Source organism: Candida jiufengensis, assembly GCF_024610255.1.
Source record: "Candida jiufengensis strain CBS 10846 chromosome Unknown scaffold10, whole genome shotgun sequence".
Lineage (NCBI taxonomy): Eukaryota > Fungi > Ascomycota > Pichiomycetes > Serinales > Debaryomycetaceae > Lodderomyces > Lodderomyces jiufengensis.
In genome coordinates this window covers 17,103-34,470 of record NW_026261570.1, presented here as the reverse complement: position 1 = coordinate 34,470, position 17,368 = coordinate 17,103, and the positions used below count along the sequence as shown (strand labels likewise).

The 17,368-nt window shown below is 25.5% G+C and overlaps 6 protein-coding genes across 6 annotated transcripts; 2 read left to right on the top strand and 4 right to left on the bottom strand. All coding sequences in view use genetic code 12, as the record gives it.

Annotated features, from left to right (window-relative positions):
• Positions 1 to 5,460: 5,460 nt before the first annotated feature.
• On the top strand, positions 5,461 to 7,656 carry YPS7 (putative aspartic endopeptidase; the record flags this gene model as incomplete). Its single annotated transcript, XM_051766321.1, has 1 exon — positions 5,461 to 7,656. One exon carries the CDS (start codon positions 5,461 to 5,463, stop codon positions 7,654 to 7,656), a length of 2,196 nt encoding a protein of 731 aa, XP_051617289.1.
• Positions 7,657 to 7,752: 96 nt separating this feature from the next.
• Positions 7,753 to 9,228, bottom strand: KGF54_005515 (uncharacterized protein; the record flags this gene model as incomplete). Its single annotated transcript, XM_051766320.1, has 1 exon — positions 7,753 to 9,228. One exon carries the CDS (start codon positions 9,226 to 9,228, stop codon positions 7,753 to 7,755), a length of 1,476 nt encoding a protein of 491 aa, XP_051617288.1.
• Positions 9,229 to 10,734: 1,506 nt separating this feature from the next.
• On the bottom strand, positions 10,735 to 11,124 carry KGF54_005514 (uncharacterized protein; the record flags this gene model as incomplete). The annotated part of the gene is made up of 1 exon (XM_051766319.1): positions 10,735 to 11,124. The coding sequence occupies one exon, from the start codon at positions 11,122 to 11,124 to the stop codon at positions 10,735 to 10,737; it is 390 nt and encodes a 129-aa protein (XP_051617287.1).
• Positions 11,125 to 12,021: 897 nt separating this feature from the next.
• Positions 12,022 to 12,309, top strand: KGF54_005513 (uncharacterized protein; the record flags this gene model as incomplete). The annotated part of the gene is made up of 1 exon (XM_051766318.1): positions 12,022 to 12,309. The coding sequence occupies one exon, from the start codon at positions 12,022 to 12,024 to the stop codon at positions 12,307 to 12,309; it is 288 nt and encodes a 95-aa protein (XP_051617286.1).
• Positions 12,310 to 14,372: 2,063 nt separating this feature from the next.
• Positions 14,373 to 14,789, bottom strand: KGF54_005512 (uncharacterized protein; the record flags this gene model as incomplete). The annotated part of the gene is made up of 1 exon (XM_051766317.1): positions 14,373 to 14,789. One exon carries the CDS (start codon positions 14,787 to 14,789, stop codon positions 14,373 to 14,375), a length of 417 nt encoding a protein of 138 aa, XP_051617285.1.
• A 2,001-nt stretch (positions 14,790 to 16,790) lies between these two features.
• On the bottom strand, positions 16,791 to 17,186 carry KGF54_005511 (uncharacterized protein; the record flags this gene model as incomplete). The annotated part of the gene is made up of 1 exon (XM_051766316.1): positions 16,791 to 17,186. One exon carries the CDS (start codon positions 17,184 to 17,186, stop codon positions 16,791 to 16,793), a length of 396 nt encoding a protein of 131 aa, XP_051617284.1.
• Positions 17,187 to 17,368: the final 182 nt, after the last annotated feature.

Here is a 17,368-nt window from a genome sequence, read left to right as displayed (position 1 = left end):
TATGTCATATATACAAATAGTTTACTCATAGTGAGTAATATTTTAATAACCGAAGAAAAAATATAATTTTTTTTTTTTTTATTTTTTTTTTTTATTTTAAATTTTTAATTTTAAATTTTTAATTTTAATTTATTTAATTATTTTAATTTTAATTGTTTCCACTCTAGAATCGCAAATATAAAATCAAATTTTCTACCGGTTCTAAATTTCTAATAATAATTTTTTACAAATTGACGTAGTATTATATTTCTATAACTTATATATCAGTGCTTCAACTATTAATATAGTTTAAAAAGATATATGTCATTTTTATTTTTACATTTATTTCCCATAATTTCCTTTTTACTTTGAATAACCTTTGCTTTACTATTATAAAATAAAAAGAGTTAATGAATTTTCTACTTAATTCTCTCTAACCTTATTAATCTTTTAAATCGAATGTTCTTTTCCTTGGATAAGATTTAGAACAATATAATTATATAGTATAAATGAGTCAAGTATTATTAAACATATTAATAGTAAAGAAATTGAAAGAAACATTTACATTGGACCCGAGTTATTACATTCTATTGTATTATATAAATTTAATTCATATAACATATCCATTTACATATTAAAATAAAGTTTAATAACTTGTACATATAAATTTGATTTATAATATAATATTCGGTTTTATTTAAATTTAATTGATATCCGATTTGAATTTTAGTTTTATTGAGAACTGTTTCGTACAACTTAATATATTCATTTTTCCATTTTAAAAGGGCTTTGTTTAATTTATTTTAATGAACTATAATATTTTAAATTTCAATAGAAATAATTAAGACGTAAATGATCATAAGTTAAAATAATTTAAATGATTAATCCATATTGAAATTTCTTGAGTTTTATCAAGATAATTTTACAATTCAAAAGATCAAAAAGAAGTTAGGTATTTTTCAATTCATTTAGTAATTGAAAACTGTACTAAATCTTTTTTCTTAGTAATTAAATATTAAATTTCAATACAAATTATATTTTTCTTAATATCCGTATCATATTTAATTTTCATGATGATTGTAAAAATTTTAAATCCTTACCCGAGAAGTTTTATTCAATCTGACAAATATGTTATTTTGCAACCAAAAATTAATAATAAATAAATAAATATTTGCTCAGTTTACTCAACTTTTAACTCAACAACGTTAACCGATTTAAGTTCGTTTAAATCAGTGAAAGAAATTATTTCCCGATATCTTCATATTCATTGTAAAGTTGAAACTATGTTCAGATTCTTGTCGTTTTTGTAAATACGGCTGAGTTAATTAGCCAAGAGTATCGAATATAGAATTAACAAATTCTAGATTCTTTAAATCTACTCTTACAATACTAGAATACGTCATTTTCAATCTTCAATTATTTCTTTGAAACATTAGTTAAAGGAATCAAATTCAGAAGCCTAGCAAAACTAATTAACAAAAATTCTATCTCAATCCATTTTATAGAACATTTAAACCGAATATACTTTCTGGAACTGATGAGGTAATTCAACCCAATTAAACAAAACTTGATGCTTGGTTTAATCAACTAGTTCATCTATTACACATTATATTTGACAGTTCAATATGGCTGAAGTTTTTCAATAAAAAGCCCTATGGAAACTAAAATAATAAATAAATTTGATAACTCCGAAGTTTATCTCTCGGATTTATGAAACTTAATAAATCCTTTTTCTAAATTGTTTGCTTTATAAAATTAAAAATTTCAAAATGGCTAATTCTAAACTATAATAATTATCCGTTGTAAAGTAAAAATTAAAAATATATTAGTCGTAATTATATAAACTTAAATTTCGATCTCATCATTTAAAGTTTAAATGTTTTAGAATTTTCTACTGTTTTGAAAATAACGGTAATTTTTTTAGAATTGCTTGGATGGAAATTATATTAAAAATTGTAAAATAAGCGATCAATAGTCTTGATGGAAATTTGATTTTTATTAATTTTGATCTTACGTATTTTATTTTTCGAATTTAAAAACTCGATAATTCGAGATGGATATATGAAAAATCTATTCAGTAATTGAATTCCGAACTGAACAAAAAAATAAATCGTTGCTCTATAGTCTTTTACTGTACAAACCCATCGAGGATCTTCTATGCATTTGCATATTTCTATTGAAAATAAGAACTATAGATCAAAATTATGAATAAAAGTATTGATAAAAAACGTTATAATCGAAGACCAAAGAAAGATTTTACATTACTCTGATCTTATTTGAGTTGCGTTAAGAATGTCTTATTTCAGTAAGATCTACAATCTATTAAGAAAAGTTTATTTCATAGATGTTTATTTATCAAACTATTATTGATAACCGCTAAAATTCTAGAAACGTATTGATACGATTTTTTTAAGAATTTGTAACTATTAGGTAAAAAGAATATTTAAGATGGAAAAAAACAATCCACAAAAATTATATTTGACATATGTTAAAGCCACTTAAATGTGATTTTTTTAAATTTAACTTCCATTTGATTTTGTCATATTTCCACCCTCGTAATTTATAATATTGCTTTATTTTGAGAAAACATATTCGCAAATTGAACATAGGGTGATAAAGCAATTTGTATTTGGAGGAGAGGAAGAATAAATTGAATTTTCTGTTCTAGTTCAATTTGAAAAAGTATCTTATGTAAATTCCCGATCAAGAATTCATCCATTTCAAACTTCAAGCAATGGTAAGACTAAAGAATCCTTTTTGGTCTATTTATTGTTTGCTTAATTTTCCACAATTTTTCCACTTCCGCGATAAATCTCAACATTTCACTTAAGATTTTTTTCTTCTTTATTCTTTTAGTTTGGAGATGATACGTTCAAAGAAGTATCAAGTCAAGAATTTTTATGTCGAGTATTTTGAAAATTAGAAAAAATTGGAAACAAATTTAAATTTCTTGACTTGAGTCTAGAATTGTTGATAAAGCCCTTCGTTTTAAACATTATATCAAGAGTATATTAACACTTCTACTTTCTTCCACTTAATTGTATAATTGCGAAAACGTCAAAAGGATTGAACTGCCCAAAAAGAATATTTTGTTCTCAAAATTCATTATCACCGAACTTTGAAGAAATAGCTAGATCAACATACTCATTTCGAACTTTTTGCAGCAAATTTAACAATTTGTACCGCAAACATGTGAAAATATCTACATTCTAAGTTAGGAAACCAACTTCAATACGTCATATTCAATTATAGCAAATTAGAATTATATTATCTGATCAATATTAAAAAAGTGTCTCAGATTTTTTTTTTAAATAATTTTTAAATAATTTTTGATAATTTTTTATCCGAAATGTTTCAAATTGCTACATGAAGTCAAAAAAAAATTCGTAAATTTAATTTTTACAATAAATTTTCAACTTCAATTACATGCTATATCCAAACTAAGATTTATTTAAAGAATAACTAAGAACCTTATTAACGTCTCATTTATAAATACCGCATTAATACTTCAGTCAAGTCCGAATTGATCAAATACCGTAAAATCCACTTCTTGCCAAGCAAACGGGATATTCGCTATCAACGTTTGAGTAAGTTTAATAAACGGTTCCATAAGAGCCAAGATTCGATTGATCTGCAGCGATAAAGACAACAACCGTTGCTTTATTTTGAGCAATAACTGAGGAAGAAGTACATGAAACACTCTTATCACGTATTTCGAGGCTTAAGAATTGTAAAGAAACTAGTCAGCTTTAACGTATGATTTTATGAACCAAGTCGGCCTAAAAGATCTAGTGGCTAAACCAGATGTCTAAATTATAATTCAAAACCTTCTCTTAAAGAATAATATTTAGTTAATGGTTACATTAAAAGAAGATTATTGAGCGGTTTTAATTAGCGGTTTTAAAAAAGATCTCAAAGTTTGTATTAAAACCAACAATTATAAATCTGAGAGATTTTAATACCAAACCTCTCGGTGTTCTATTAAAGGTTATGAATTAGTAAATTGATTGCAGAGACGTTTTTATTAAATAATTTAGGTCTTCTATGAAAATTAAGAATATGTGCATGAAATATAGAACTTGGTGTCGGTGATTAATTTATTATTATTATTTTTACGACCGATGCGAAACATTTATATAATTCGTATATTTTCAAAGTTTAAATTATTTAAAGTTTTAGTTGATTTTTGTGACCTATTTAGGTATCAAATTGAATTTGAATGTAATTAATTCGAACAAATTACTTGAAACAGTATTGTTATGAAATTTTTCTAATCTTAGTTAGTTTTTGACTAGTTATTACTTTATCATAGTTCCCACTAAAAACTACCCCTCTTTGGTGATGTACTTCTGTATTGCTATGACTTTATGGGTATAACAATTATTGTAGAACTTTTTTCAGATTTTTGAATGACACTGAATGTCAAAACAAAGCTAGGATTAATTGATGTAGTACTAAGAGATAAAACAATATAAAATAGAGTCTTCCAAATCCTTCATTCTATCATTCCCTGAAAAAGATGGAACTATAAATAAATAAATCTGAACAGGTTTTTGTATATCATTGATTAAGAAAATCGACTCATTTCTAAGAAAAAGATTAAGTATCTGTCATGAAAACAAGCTAGGAAGATTCTAATATTTATATAGATAATTATTGATAAATATTTAAGCATATTAAAGTTTTACGCTGAAGCGATAGACCAAGAAATAGTAGTTTAACAATAAGAAGAAAAATCAAATTTATGACGTAGTTCAAGAAAAATTATTTGATAAAAGTGAGACACTATATTTAAAAATAGAAATATAGAAATTATTTGGCTTAGCAGTACCAAATATCTTTCATCAATAGAATGGATATTGACTGAGACCTTAATCCATAAGTCATTATACATTCTCCAAAGTATCTCAATCGAGTGTTTTATTTGAAGAAAAATGATCATCTATTTATATTTCATTTACGGTTGAGTTTACGAAAACAAAAATAATTATAAAAATTAGTCAAAATTGAGATCTTGTTTATTTTAACGAATTATAAATCTACCAAATACTATATGACATCATATACTCAATTAAAGTTGATGTTAAGTATTGAATAAGCTTATTTCTTAGTTTCAACAAGTTACTCTCTGTCTTAATAAAAGTTGAAATAATAATAATTTATTATCTTTTTCTTAATAACTTTTATATACTATATGCATAATAACGTTTAATTTTTATGAGACCAAATAAAATTATTAACTATTAATATATAATATTATTAAAATTTCTTATATTTTTTTACAACCAAAATTATAATCAAAACAAATAAATTAAAAAAATTTGTAAATATTATACTATCAACAATTGTTAAGATATATTCAATAAATGATATAGTAATTTACCATTCTATGAATTATTTTGAAAAAGAAGATCAATTTATTCATAAAAATAATTGATATTTTAATTTTAGTGTTTATACCTTATTTTATAAATAGCCAACATGCTTAATGATCTACTACCACTGAAAAAATCATCATCATCATTAATATTACTTATAATTAATCAATTACTTATACTACCTATTATACCATTACTTTTAATATCAAATTTAAGTTCAATACATGCTTTGAAAAATGATCATGATAAACGAATGCTAATAAGAGCATCAATATTATCTACCACAGCACAGCCTACTGCTCAAAGATCATCTAATAATGTAAACAATGATGTACAAAATGATCCACAGAATCCTACAAATATAATAATAGATCCAACAATATCACCATCAACTACATCTATAACAACAAGAGAATTATCTTCAACAAATGATGAAATTCAAAGATTAACATTAACAGTACCTACAACAACTGCTAATACTAATGGAAATAGATCTTCTTCTACTTCATCAAATAGATCTACTTCAACAAGTATACCATCATCTTTAACTAGTGAAAATTCTCAAGATCAAGAAGTTTTCAAAATGTTATTTACAATAGGATCAGATGATTCTTATTATAATGGTAGATTTCAGTTTGGTGCAAATTCACAAAGAGATAATAATAGTAATAACCAAAATTTTCAAAATATTGGTTTAAGATTAGATTTGACACAACCTAATATATGGGTAATGAATCAACAAAATTTTAATCCATGTTCTGAAATATATCAATGGGTTAGTTCTTATGCTAGTGAATACCTGACATTTTCAAGTTTACCAGCTTCTTTAACAACTGCAAGTTTTTATACTGATAATTGTGCTAAAAGAGGAATGTATACTAGTTCAACTTTAAATCAACCACAACCATCTGATGTTTCAGTTTCAAATGGTGATAATTATCTTATACCTTATATGAATCAAATTCGTGCGTTTGGACAATTTGTAACTGATGATTTCAATTTTAATATTACTAATGGATATAATTATCAAATGTCTAATTTCACTTTTTTGGATGCAAATGATACAAATATGTTTGTTGGTGGGTTAGGTTTAGCTGGTCACCCCAAGGGTACAGGATTCTTATCTAGATTAGTTGAAGGAAATATTATCAAAAGTGAAAGTTATTCATTATGGTTTAATAATGATACATACAATAATAATTCATTAGCTCAATTAATACCTGGAATAGTTAATAAAAAATATTATATTGGGAATTTGTATAGTTTTGATATGTTACCACATCAAGGTATAAGATTTAATGCAGATGAACAACAAGCAAATCAAGATTTAAGCGAATTAATATTACCTATTATAAATTTAGATGATATAAAAGTTGAAAGGTTAGATACTGGACAATCATTATCAATAAAATCAACTAATAATGCATTACCTGTATTATTAGATTCAAGAATAGTTTTTTCATATTTACCTATTGATATTTTAGTGAATTTAGCTATACAAACTAATGCTTATTATTCACTGGAAGCTTCAAGATGGGTTGTAAGTTGTGATTTATTAAGTAGTGGTAATGCAACTTTAGATTTTCAAATTGGTTCAGACCTAGAAATTAAAGTACCTTTTAAAGATTTAATTGTTGACGCTATATATCAAGGAAATACATTACATTTTGAAGATGGTTCAAAAGCATGTTATTTAACTGTTTTACCTACTGATAATGCTGGGTTTAATAGTTTGGGTTTACCTTTTTTGAAAAATATTTATCTTGTGGTTGATAATGATTATCGAAAAATAGCTATAGCTAATTCAAATAAATATTTAACAATAGATGAAGATGATTATTTGAATAAATTATCTAGAAATAAATTAGAAATTATAAAAGATGATGATAGTTATAATTCAACAAATCAAACTTCAACATCTGGTAATAATTCAATCGCATACATTGAATCAGGTACTATCCCATTTGCAACACCAATGACTTATGATTCAGGTAATGCAACATTATCATATTCACAGATATCTCAACAATCAGGTAATTCAGTGGTGTTAGATATTCCAGCAAGATTAAGTGGTGCTATTATAAGAAGTGGATCCATATATTTAAGTGGGAATCAAATGGTTACTGGTAGTAATTCAACAAATTCTGATTCTTTATTAAACAATTTAGGATCATCTACATCACTGGGATTAGCAAATTCATTAAATTTTAATTCACCTAATTTTTCCAAAACCAATCAACAATTATATAATTATTTTATTATATTCATAGTGCTAGGAATTGGTTTAATTTTATTATGAATACCGTTTTTTTAAATATAGACAAAATCATAAAATATACAGACTTTTAATATAGAACCCTTACATCCCAAAATTTTTATTACTATACAATAATTTCTAAGATCTATTATATTCATTAATTTCTAAATCATTTAATTTAACATATTCAACACCATCATTTAAATCACTTTCTCCACTACTTAATTTCTCATAACCCTCAACTTCATTTTGTTTATATCTATAATAATTATACCATAATATATCACTAAAAGTTATTATAAGTCCTAAAATATTTATAAAATTTAATTTATCACCAAATATCAAAAATGATAGTATAATAGTTAATAATTCTTTAAAAATTCCAGCTATTGATAAAGTTATAATTTGAGCAATTTTTAATAATTTGAATTCACATAATGTCATAAAAAATGCTAATATACCAGGTATAATTAACAAAATAATAGATTTAAAAATTCCAAATTTTTCCCAAATATTAGATTCAATAAATGGTCCCCAACCTTCAATAATTAATCCCAATACAAATAATACAATAGACATTATTGGTGATATATAAAATATTGTACTTATTGGATTAGAAGTATATGGGTTTTTTTTCAATAAAATTTGAGTAAAAGACCATCGTAATCCTGATAATAATGAAGCAAAAATAACTAAAATAATTCCAAATTTTGAATTTTTTTCTTCTATTAGTTCAACACTATCATCTTCTTTTAAAGGTTCAGGTTTATCAACCATCATTATAACTGATCCACACATAACCAAGACTATAATAATTAATCTCCAATTAAATTTTTCTAATTTAAAAATTAATCCAAATATTAATACAAATATTAAAGAACTAGTTTTTAACATAGTATATAAACTTAATGATATTAAACTTATTGCAAAATTAGATAATCCAATATCACCAGCAGATGCAACAGAACATGGTAAAATATTAACAAGTATAAATTTAAAATCAACAAATAACATTGTTTTACTAAATTTAAAAAAATTGCCCCCCTTATATGAATTCTTCAAAGGTCTTAGACTTGAATTTACAAACAATATCACAAAACTTAACAAGAATAAACATAATTGATGGAAACTTGTAACTAATATGGGGAATTTAAAATTTAAACCTAATGATCCAAACATCCATTTATTATATAATGATATACTTAATGAAAAAAAATACCAACCTAAAATATATAAAGTAGCTTGAATAGTTTGATTTTTATAATTTCCCTTTTCTTCAACTTCTTTTTCTTGATTATCTTCATCATCTTGCATTTTATTATTGAAAAATGTATTAATTGGAGTATTTAATGGTGATATTGGTGAATTATTATTATTTAATGAATATGTGGGAGTTTGTACTGCTGTTGATGAAATAGAATCCGAGTTGGATTGATGATGTTGGTTTGATTGGTGTGGGAATGATTGGTTTGGATTAGTTGATGTTGATATTGATGATGATTTTGCTTTATGATTTGGTTTAAAATTTGAATTATTATTATTGTTATTGCTGTTGGTAATTGAATTTGTGGTGGTGTTTGTATTTATAGATAGCGTAGAATGTGATGATGTCATTCTACTATATGTTGGTTTTATTCAATTTAATTGGTATATAATTTAATTGAAATATATTTAATTTCTATTGTACTAATTTGATAATGGTTATTATTTAATAAGATAATAATAATAATAATATTTAACACACACTCTTAAATACAAAAAAGAAAAAGAAAGGTGTTTCTCTCGTAAATTTACATTTAAGTGCATAATAACTTTTATTAAGTTAATTCACCTTTTGAAATCAGGATATATCCGGTTATCAAAATATAAGTTATAACCTTAATTTATACAATTAATGAAGGTGTCAAAAAAGTTAAATAAAGAGTTTGTAAAAGTAATCTAAATTCAATTTGCATCCAAGTGAGATTAATACTTTCAAAAGTCTCTATCAAAACTAAAAACCATTCTACTTACTTGACATTCTGTATCTTTCGATGAATTTGCTTATGCAGTTTATATTGGCAGGTCTGCTTCATTTTCATCACTTTCTTACTCATATTAAGTTTGTATCGTTGATAAATTCATGATAATCATTGAGATTGACTCAAATGTTTAGCCTTGAAAATTATCAAATCATTCATAATTAAATATGCTGATTTTTCAGGTCTCAGTTTAATATAATTTTTGTTTCTTTCAATTCTATTAAATAAATAAAACACGTCTACTCGCACGAAATTTCGCTGTGTAATTTAATAAGGAAAGAAGAGAAAGTTTATCTTTGTATCATTTTGCGATGTTTCAGATTTTGAGAATAACCTACACGAATCGAAATTTATGATATAATGAATTATGTACGCTTAATTCTATTCATATTTAAGTAAGGCGACAATCAACAGTACACTAGCTAGTGCTGTTTTGTGCTTCGAGATTTAAAATATTGAGAAATCGTTCCAATTTTCGTACAAAATGGACAGTGCGGTGTCGACACAAAAATTAGTGCGAAGCATAGTTAATGACGTTGTATTACCGTCTAAGGTTAACGTCGAACTAATCTCGAATTGGTAATATCTATTCATCATTGATAAAGACGAAGGGTTTTATTCAACTTTAAGTAAGATATTCACGACTGACTTTCTGTGACTACTTCTTTACTTACGGTTATAAATGAGAATTTATTTCAAAAACTCATCAAGCACCACCACTACACAAAAACATCAAATTTGTACACCCATTATCACAACTACATTCACATTCAGCTTCTAATCTATTTTATTGACTACTACTACTTGTAACAATAATGTAATTGGTATTGATGCTATAATCCTTGTGAGCGCGTTTAATGGCAATGGCAATGGGTTCAACGTCTTTCTTGATGTAAAGAAACTGGATAAAATTATTAAAGATTCATTAATTACAGTAAAAAAACATTAATTAAACTATTTAAAACTAAAAACTATGCCAAAATCCAAGAATATTTAAAAGTAAACATAATTATATAGAATATTTAGTACAGCAAAATTATAAAGATTTGAGATCTTCATCAAAGTTGAGCATCGAATAATCAAAAGGTTTTATTTTATCTCAAATTGCACCATGATTGAGTAAATCTTTTTTTAAATCTTTTAATTGATTTTCCAAAGTTGTTAATTCGTTTTTAAGAACTTCGTTTTCAGCTTTAGCTTCTTCCCATTTTTTTTTCATACCTTCTTGGTATACTAGTAGTTTTTCAGTGGAATTACAATTGGTTTCTTTCATTAATCTACTTTTTATGTTGATTAATCTTAATTCAGTTAATTCAATATTGCTTTGTCTAATAATATCTTTATTGTTATCAAGAGCTTTTTCTATTGCTTGAAGTTTTTGAAGTTCGGTTGGATTTTCAAGATCTAAATTTTGATCTTCTTTGATAATATTGAACATTAAATCTAACACTTCGTAGTATTCTTGATCTTCTTGTGAAAGATCCGACATGTTGAAGTGCTTAAATTTGATGTATGATTTAAGAATTAACAATCAAAATTTAAAAAATAAAATAGAAAAAGTTAAAAAATATTAAAGGGTTTGTTTTATAATTTTAAAATAATAATAAAATATTATATGTTATGCATTTAAAATTACCTAAATAGGCTGAAATCAAAACAAAGAATAATAGTAATGTAACATTTACAAGCACAATTGAAATAACAATACAATAACTATAAATTTTTAACAACATACAATCAATAACAATTTAAACAAATTTTTAACCCAACTTTCATTTATTTCTTAAACAGTCGACTACTTCTCTTGAATGTTGACCATTAGTTGTTTTCTCTTGAGACTTTGCTTGATCAATCATTCATTAAGAATGTTTCAAATTTTTACCAATTTGTTACAATTTTGTTACATAGATTGAGCAAAAAAACTTCAACTAACTTCTTCTATTTCTTTTGAACAATGAAGATAAGATGTCAGTTTAATCTATTAATTAGAATTACCACATTAATGGGGTAAACGTTTTCTTTAGTAAATTTTACAGTTACATTTATTTTTGAATTTATTTCAATCATGCCAAGATTTGATTTGACTGAACTCGACACAAATTTCCATGTTTTGAAATCATACACAAAACAGCTGATTTACCTCGTAATGCATAAAAGATCTACAATCATAATTTAAAATTGAATTTTTTGTAAAATGTCAGTTTGCTCTACATTTTAACTCTTCAAATTACAATTTTGAATTGGAATTGTAAATTTTATTCATTTTTTGTTATGCGTATTTTATGTAAAGCTGTATATAAATTTACTTTATAAATAATTTGAAGGCAATAAAGTAAAGTAATTATTTTATATTTTTAATTTGGATCTAGTTAATCAAAATACAATCATGTCTGAAAAAGATTCGGACCGTCCACTTGTTCAAGAAAGTTCAACTGATGAAACTAAAAGACAACGAGATAATGCTTATTTAAAGGATTTGATTCAGAAGCACAAACAGTATTTAGATGTTGATCAAAACTTAAAATACTACAAGCTGGAAACAAAAAGTACAATTAGTGAAACCATGCATTCAAGAACCAAGAGAGATTATGTATCACTAGAAGTTGAAAAAACTAAAGAAAAAATTGATGATTTAGCTAAAATAAAAAAGTCGAAGGGAGATTTAATCAAATAAAGTGAATCTGACAATTAAGTTTTGTCATATAATGGTGTCTATGTTAAATATTTTTAGTGCTTTATCTAGTAATATGATATCAATTGTTTTATTTGTAAATCTGATTCTCTAAATTCTCTAATATTGTCAAACTAGATTACTACACTTGAGTTACAACCTGTACCTAATGGTTGAATGAAAATTTACAATCATCATAGACAGAGATATATACAGTAGTATACAATTGGAAAAACCAGGTGATTACAAGAATTTACATGCTTGCATAAACAAGAATTTCTTACAGTATTTATTTCTACAAATCAGTCGAATAAAACATCTCTCGTGTTGTGTAAAATAAGTTAAAATGATGAACCAACGATTTAGGACAACACAATTTTTGTTAATAAAAAACAGATCGTTACTTAATTTTTGTTAATAAATTACAAATCGTTGCTTTAAACCGATTAATCAAATAGTTTCTTCTTTTTAAACCAAGAATTTATATAACTTTTCTCCCTCTCAAATTTAATTTATTTCTATATATTTGGCAAGCTAGATGGACACATATTTCTCATGAGCGTAAAAAAATATGATCAAGTGCTGTAAATTAGTTACACAAGAAAGATTATAAAATGATATTTTATTATACATATGCCTTCCTCTTCATCCCTCTACAATATTCCATTGGAATTATCTACTCTCGTACTGTCGTATTACTTATTGTTCTCATTTCGACCTAGTTTTGTGTTTACTTCGGAACTACCCGTTTTTCGGTAATCGATACCTTGTTAAAAAACTCGGAAAAAATTAACTAAGAGCTCACGATCTAATTAACTTTAATTTCAATATCCAATCTAATCAATACTTGGAAACCATCATCAGTTCTCCATCTTCCTCTGGGATTCAACTTTACTATTGAAATGATTTTATTGTCATCAAATTTCAAAACTACTAGATTTACTTTAAGGTCCACAACTTAACTAAATGTAAAATCTCATACTATCACCATTTTCAATTGATCAAACTAATATCCCATATACTTCATTAATTGGTAAACTTAGTGGCTGTTCTATTGTCAAGTAGTTGATGTACCACAAAACTGTCATCATCATGTCCAGGATTTAACGTAAAAGCTGTTCCATTATCAAACCCAAGGTATACCGTAATTACTGTTCATCATCAAGTGCTTACCATTGTTATCATTCATCAGCAGGTGATTAAATTAATCTTTTTTATCAATATTAGAGAGGAGATATAATGTCATCTATCAAAAGGACTATACAAAATAGATATAAAATGAACCAATTGTCAGACAGCTCTTCATCACTACTAGCAATTTTCACATTCATTGTTTCATCGTCATCAAATTTTAAAACTAATAATTCTACTGGAGGTCTACAACACCATCAAATATCAAATGACTCCGATTTTGGAATATCATTACCATTTCTGATTGGTCAATCGAGTCTACATTAGTTGATTTTCTAATAGCTGTTCTACCATCAAGTTGATTAAGCCATAAAATTCATTATCTTGTCCACGACTGTTCATAAAAACTGTACCATCTTCAGGTAATAAGGTTAGTTCCCCTCATCAATTTTTTAAAAAAGACTGGATTAATCAAAATAGAAATACATATTACTACCAGCAAATGTCTACATTCAAGTCAACAATTACTCAGATTGGTTATGTTTATAGTTTATACATTTGTAATACTAAATAACCATTAAATTATAATCATGATAAATATATGAACCTTAAATCTAGATTAACATAGTTTCATCAAACACTACAACTACATATCTATATTAAATTTGCCTACCTGCAATCAGCTACTACAACTACACCTTCAAATTAAACTTCTGACTCTATACCAAAATCTATTTTTTCGATGTAACAACCATGTAATTGAATATCCTGGTGATTGCGTTTAATGGCAATGGCAATGGGTTCAACATCACCTTTCGAGGTAAAGGAAATAAATGGAATTATTAAAGACGCATCGATTACATGAAAAAAGCATTAATTATACTATTTAAGACTAAAAACTAAGCAAAAATCCAAGAATATTTAGTAGTACAAATTTACATAGATTTTGGATATTGATCTCTGGCGAGTTTCAATATATTGACTGGTTTTATTCCATCCCAAACTACTCCTAAATGACGTAGTTCAAATTTTGCGTACAATAATTCTTCCCTTACTGTACTTAATTTTTTCATTAAATTTTTTCTATTAGCTATAGCTTCATGGAATTTTTCTTCTACTTCGTTTAAGAATTCTTGTAACTCCTCAATGGATTCACATTTGGTTTTATCATTTAAAATATATTGAAGGTTGAGAATTTCTTTTTGATAAAAGTCATAGCTTTTTATTCCTACTTTTTTATTGATGATAACACCATCTTGTATTGCTTGAACTTTTTGGAGTTTGATGGCATTAGCTTCCATGCATTGATCCGAAGTTGGCTCGGATTTATCATTATCTGATAGATCTGACATGTTGAAGTGCTAAAGTTTGATTTGTGATTTAAGATTTAACAATTAATATTATTTAAAAACAATAAAATATAATAGAAAAAGTTAAAAATTATTAAAGGGTTTTGTTTCATAATTTTTAAACTATTAATGATAAAATATTATATCTTTTGCATTTAAAATTACCTAATTAGGTTGAATTCAAAACAAAGAATATTAAAAATGTAACATTTACACGCACAATAGAACTAAGCTAATAAGAATTTAATAAAATATAAAATAAATTTTGAAACCCAACTTTGATTTATTTTTTGTTGATTAATGATTAATGATTAATATTCAAGAAAAAAAGTCGAAAATTTAAAAAAATAAATCAATTACTTGCAATCAATTGCTCACTAAGATATATTTAATATTTAATATTTTTAGGTTGTATATTTCAAGATTTTGTTTTGAATTTTTTTTTATTGATGGAGAAACCTTGTTTATAACTGCCATTTTTGAGAAAGAATCAACGTTAAAGCTGATAATTTTTCAAGGATGGTTAAAATTGTTTTAAATTAATAGAGAAGATCGATACGATTATTCATTATTATTCGAAACATATTTAAACAAAGAATATTTTAATTACTACAGTATAGCCAATTCAAATTTGTTCTTTTTCAAGAAACATCAGCTCGCGAGCAAGAAAGTAGATTAGATCATTGAAGTTCAGTCACATCTTTTTTATTTACAAATTTTTTTAGGACATTATTGTGGTTTACTTCAAGAAGCGTTCAAATTTTCAAGATTGGGCGATTTTAGAGAGATCCTTTGAAATCAATGTCTGTAAAAGATTGTCTTGCAGAGGAGTTCTGAGAAAAAAAAATTGATACTCTTAGGGTTAAGTACCGTATCCATATGGATTTTTTTTTAATAAATGTTAATTGTATATCGTGTATTCATGTTGACACGTCACTTGTAAATATGTCTCTCATATTTTCACCTCTTTTGAGAATTTCGTAGTGGTCGAGTATGTCATATATAACGACCTCTAACAAGTTGAAGATGATGTCAGAAACAAACCATTCTGAGGGTATTAAATTAACTAAAAACAAAGAGGTATCAAAAGAGGTGGATTACATTGTTGGAAGCATTGTATCGCAACGTGCAAAATATCTTGGAACTAATTTAATTTGCAAGTCCAACCAAACTTTGTTTACATGATCATTAACATTGATATTTAATAAACCGTCATATAATACGATATTTTATTAGCTAAAGACTGAGATCAAATTATCGTCTTGTTCAATCTTACTATATCCTTTATAAATATCCATTTGTTGTCATGGTCATGAGCTATGCTATGCTTAATAACCTATTTTAAGCTTAATTACCTAGCCACAATCACCACATTTACCTTGATATAAATACTTTCTTATTTTACCTCAATTATATAGTTTGCATAGAGACTCTAGTGGACTTCTCTACCCATTATCCACCCATCATCTTCCCATTAATATATATCATTATCTTTCTGGTTAATGCTTTAAGTAATAATCAACCTATAGAATCACGACACCTGTTTGATTCTGCTTGGTTTTGAAAGTAATTTTGCTATTATTAACGTTGGCGTTGCATTATTAGTGCTCAATAAATTAAGCTTTATCAGCCAAAATAAGCTTATGTCACACCTGAAAATTGAAATTCGGTCAATTTTTATCCATCAAAAAATTCTAGTTGGTAATTGATTTTTATCTTGTTGATTAAATTTTGTAGCGTAAATAATTGAAAAAATTCAGCTTGGAAAATCCTTTTTGAGAAGTTGATAATTAAAAAAAATATGTGCTACCAAACAAGCTGATTTTTTAAGTTGCAAACTCTCCGCTATGAACTGCTACATTTAATGAACGGTCAATGCTATCTAAAATACTTTATATATTTTCAAAGCCTCGTACTTCAAACATAAAGCCAAAAGATTAAAATGCAAATTAGAAACAACAATATATTATATATTGAGATTTAATTAGTTTTGTATAAAAATAATCACTTTTTACGTGATTTATCAGCAATAGCATAAATAATATCATCTTTTCTTAATTGTAATGCTCTAGCAGTATCATTTTCTTGGATTTTGTAACCATTATAATACAAATCATAGTTTTTAAAATTTTTCTTTTCCATTTTATTACACCATTCACTTAAAATTTTTGACATTGATAATAATTTTGGAATTTCTAATTTTGTAGTTGAAACTAATGAAGTTGGACCATTTATACCTTGAATTGTTTTACTTTCTCTTTCTTCTAACAAGATTTTAACGTATCTGTTTCTTAATTGATTTGGTGTTAAATTTTCATCTTGATAATCTGATGTATCATCATCAATTTTTAAATCATAAGTTTTTAATTCACCAGATTTAGGTTGCTTAGTTGTAGTCATAACTTGGAGTATATATTAAAATAAATTGAATTAGATTGATAAAAAAAGATAAAAGAAAGTATAAAATTTTTTGAAAATGGCGTCGGTGATATTCTAATTTATAGTTAAATATTTTAAGTAAATTAATTAAGGTTATTATTATTTTTCGCACATTTGTTTCAGATTTGATTATCGATAACAAT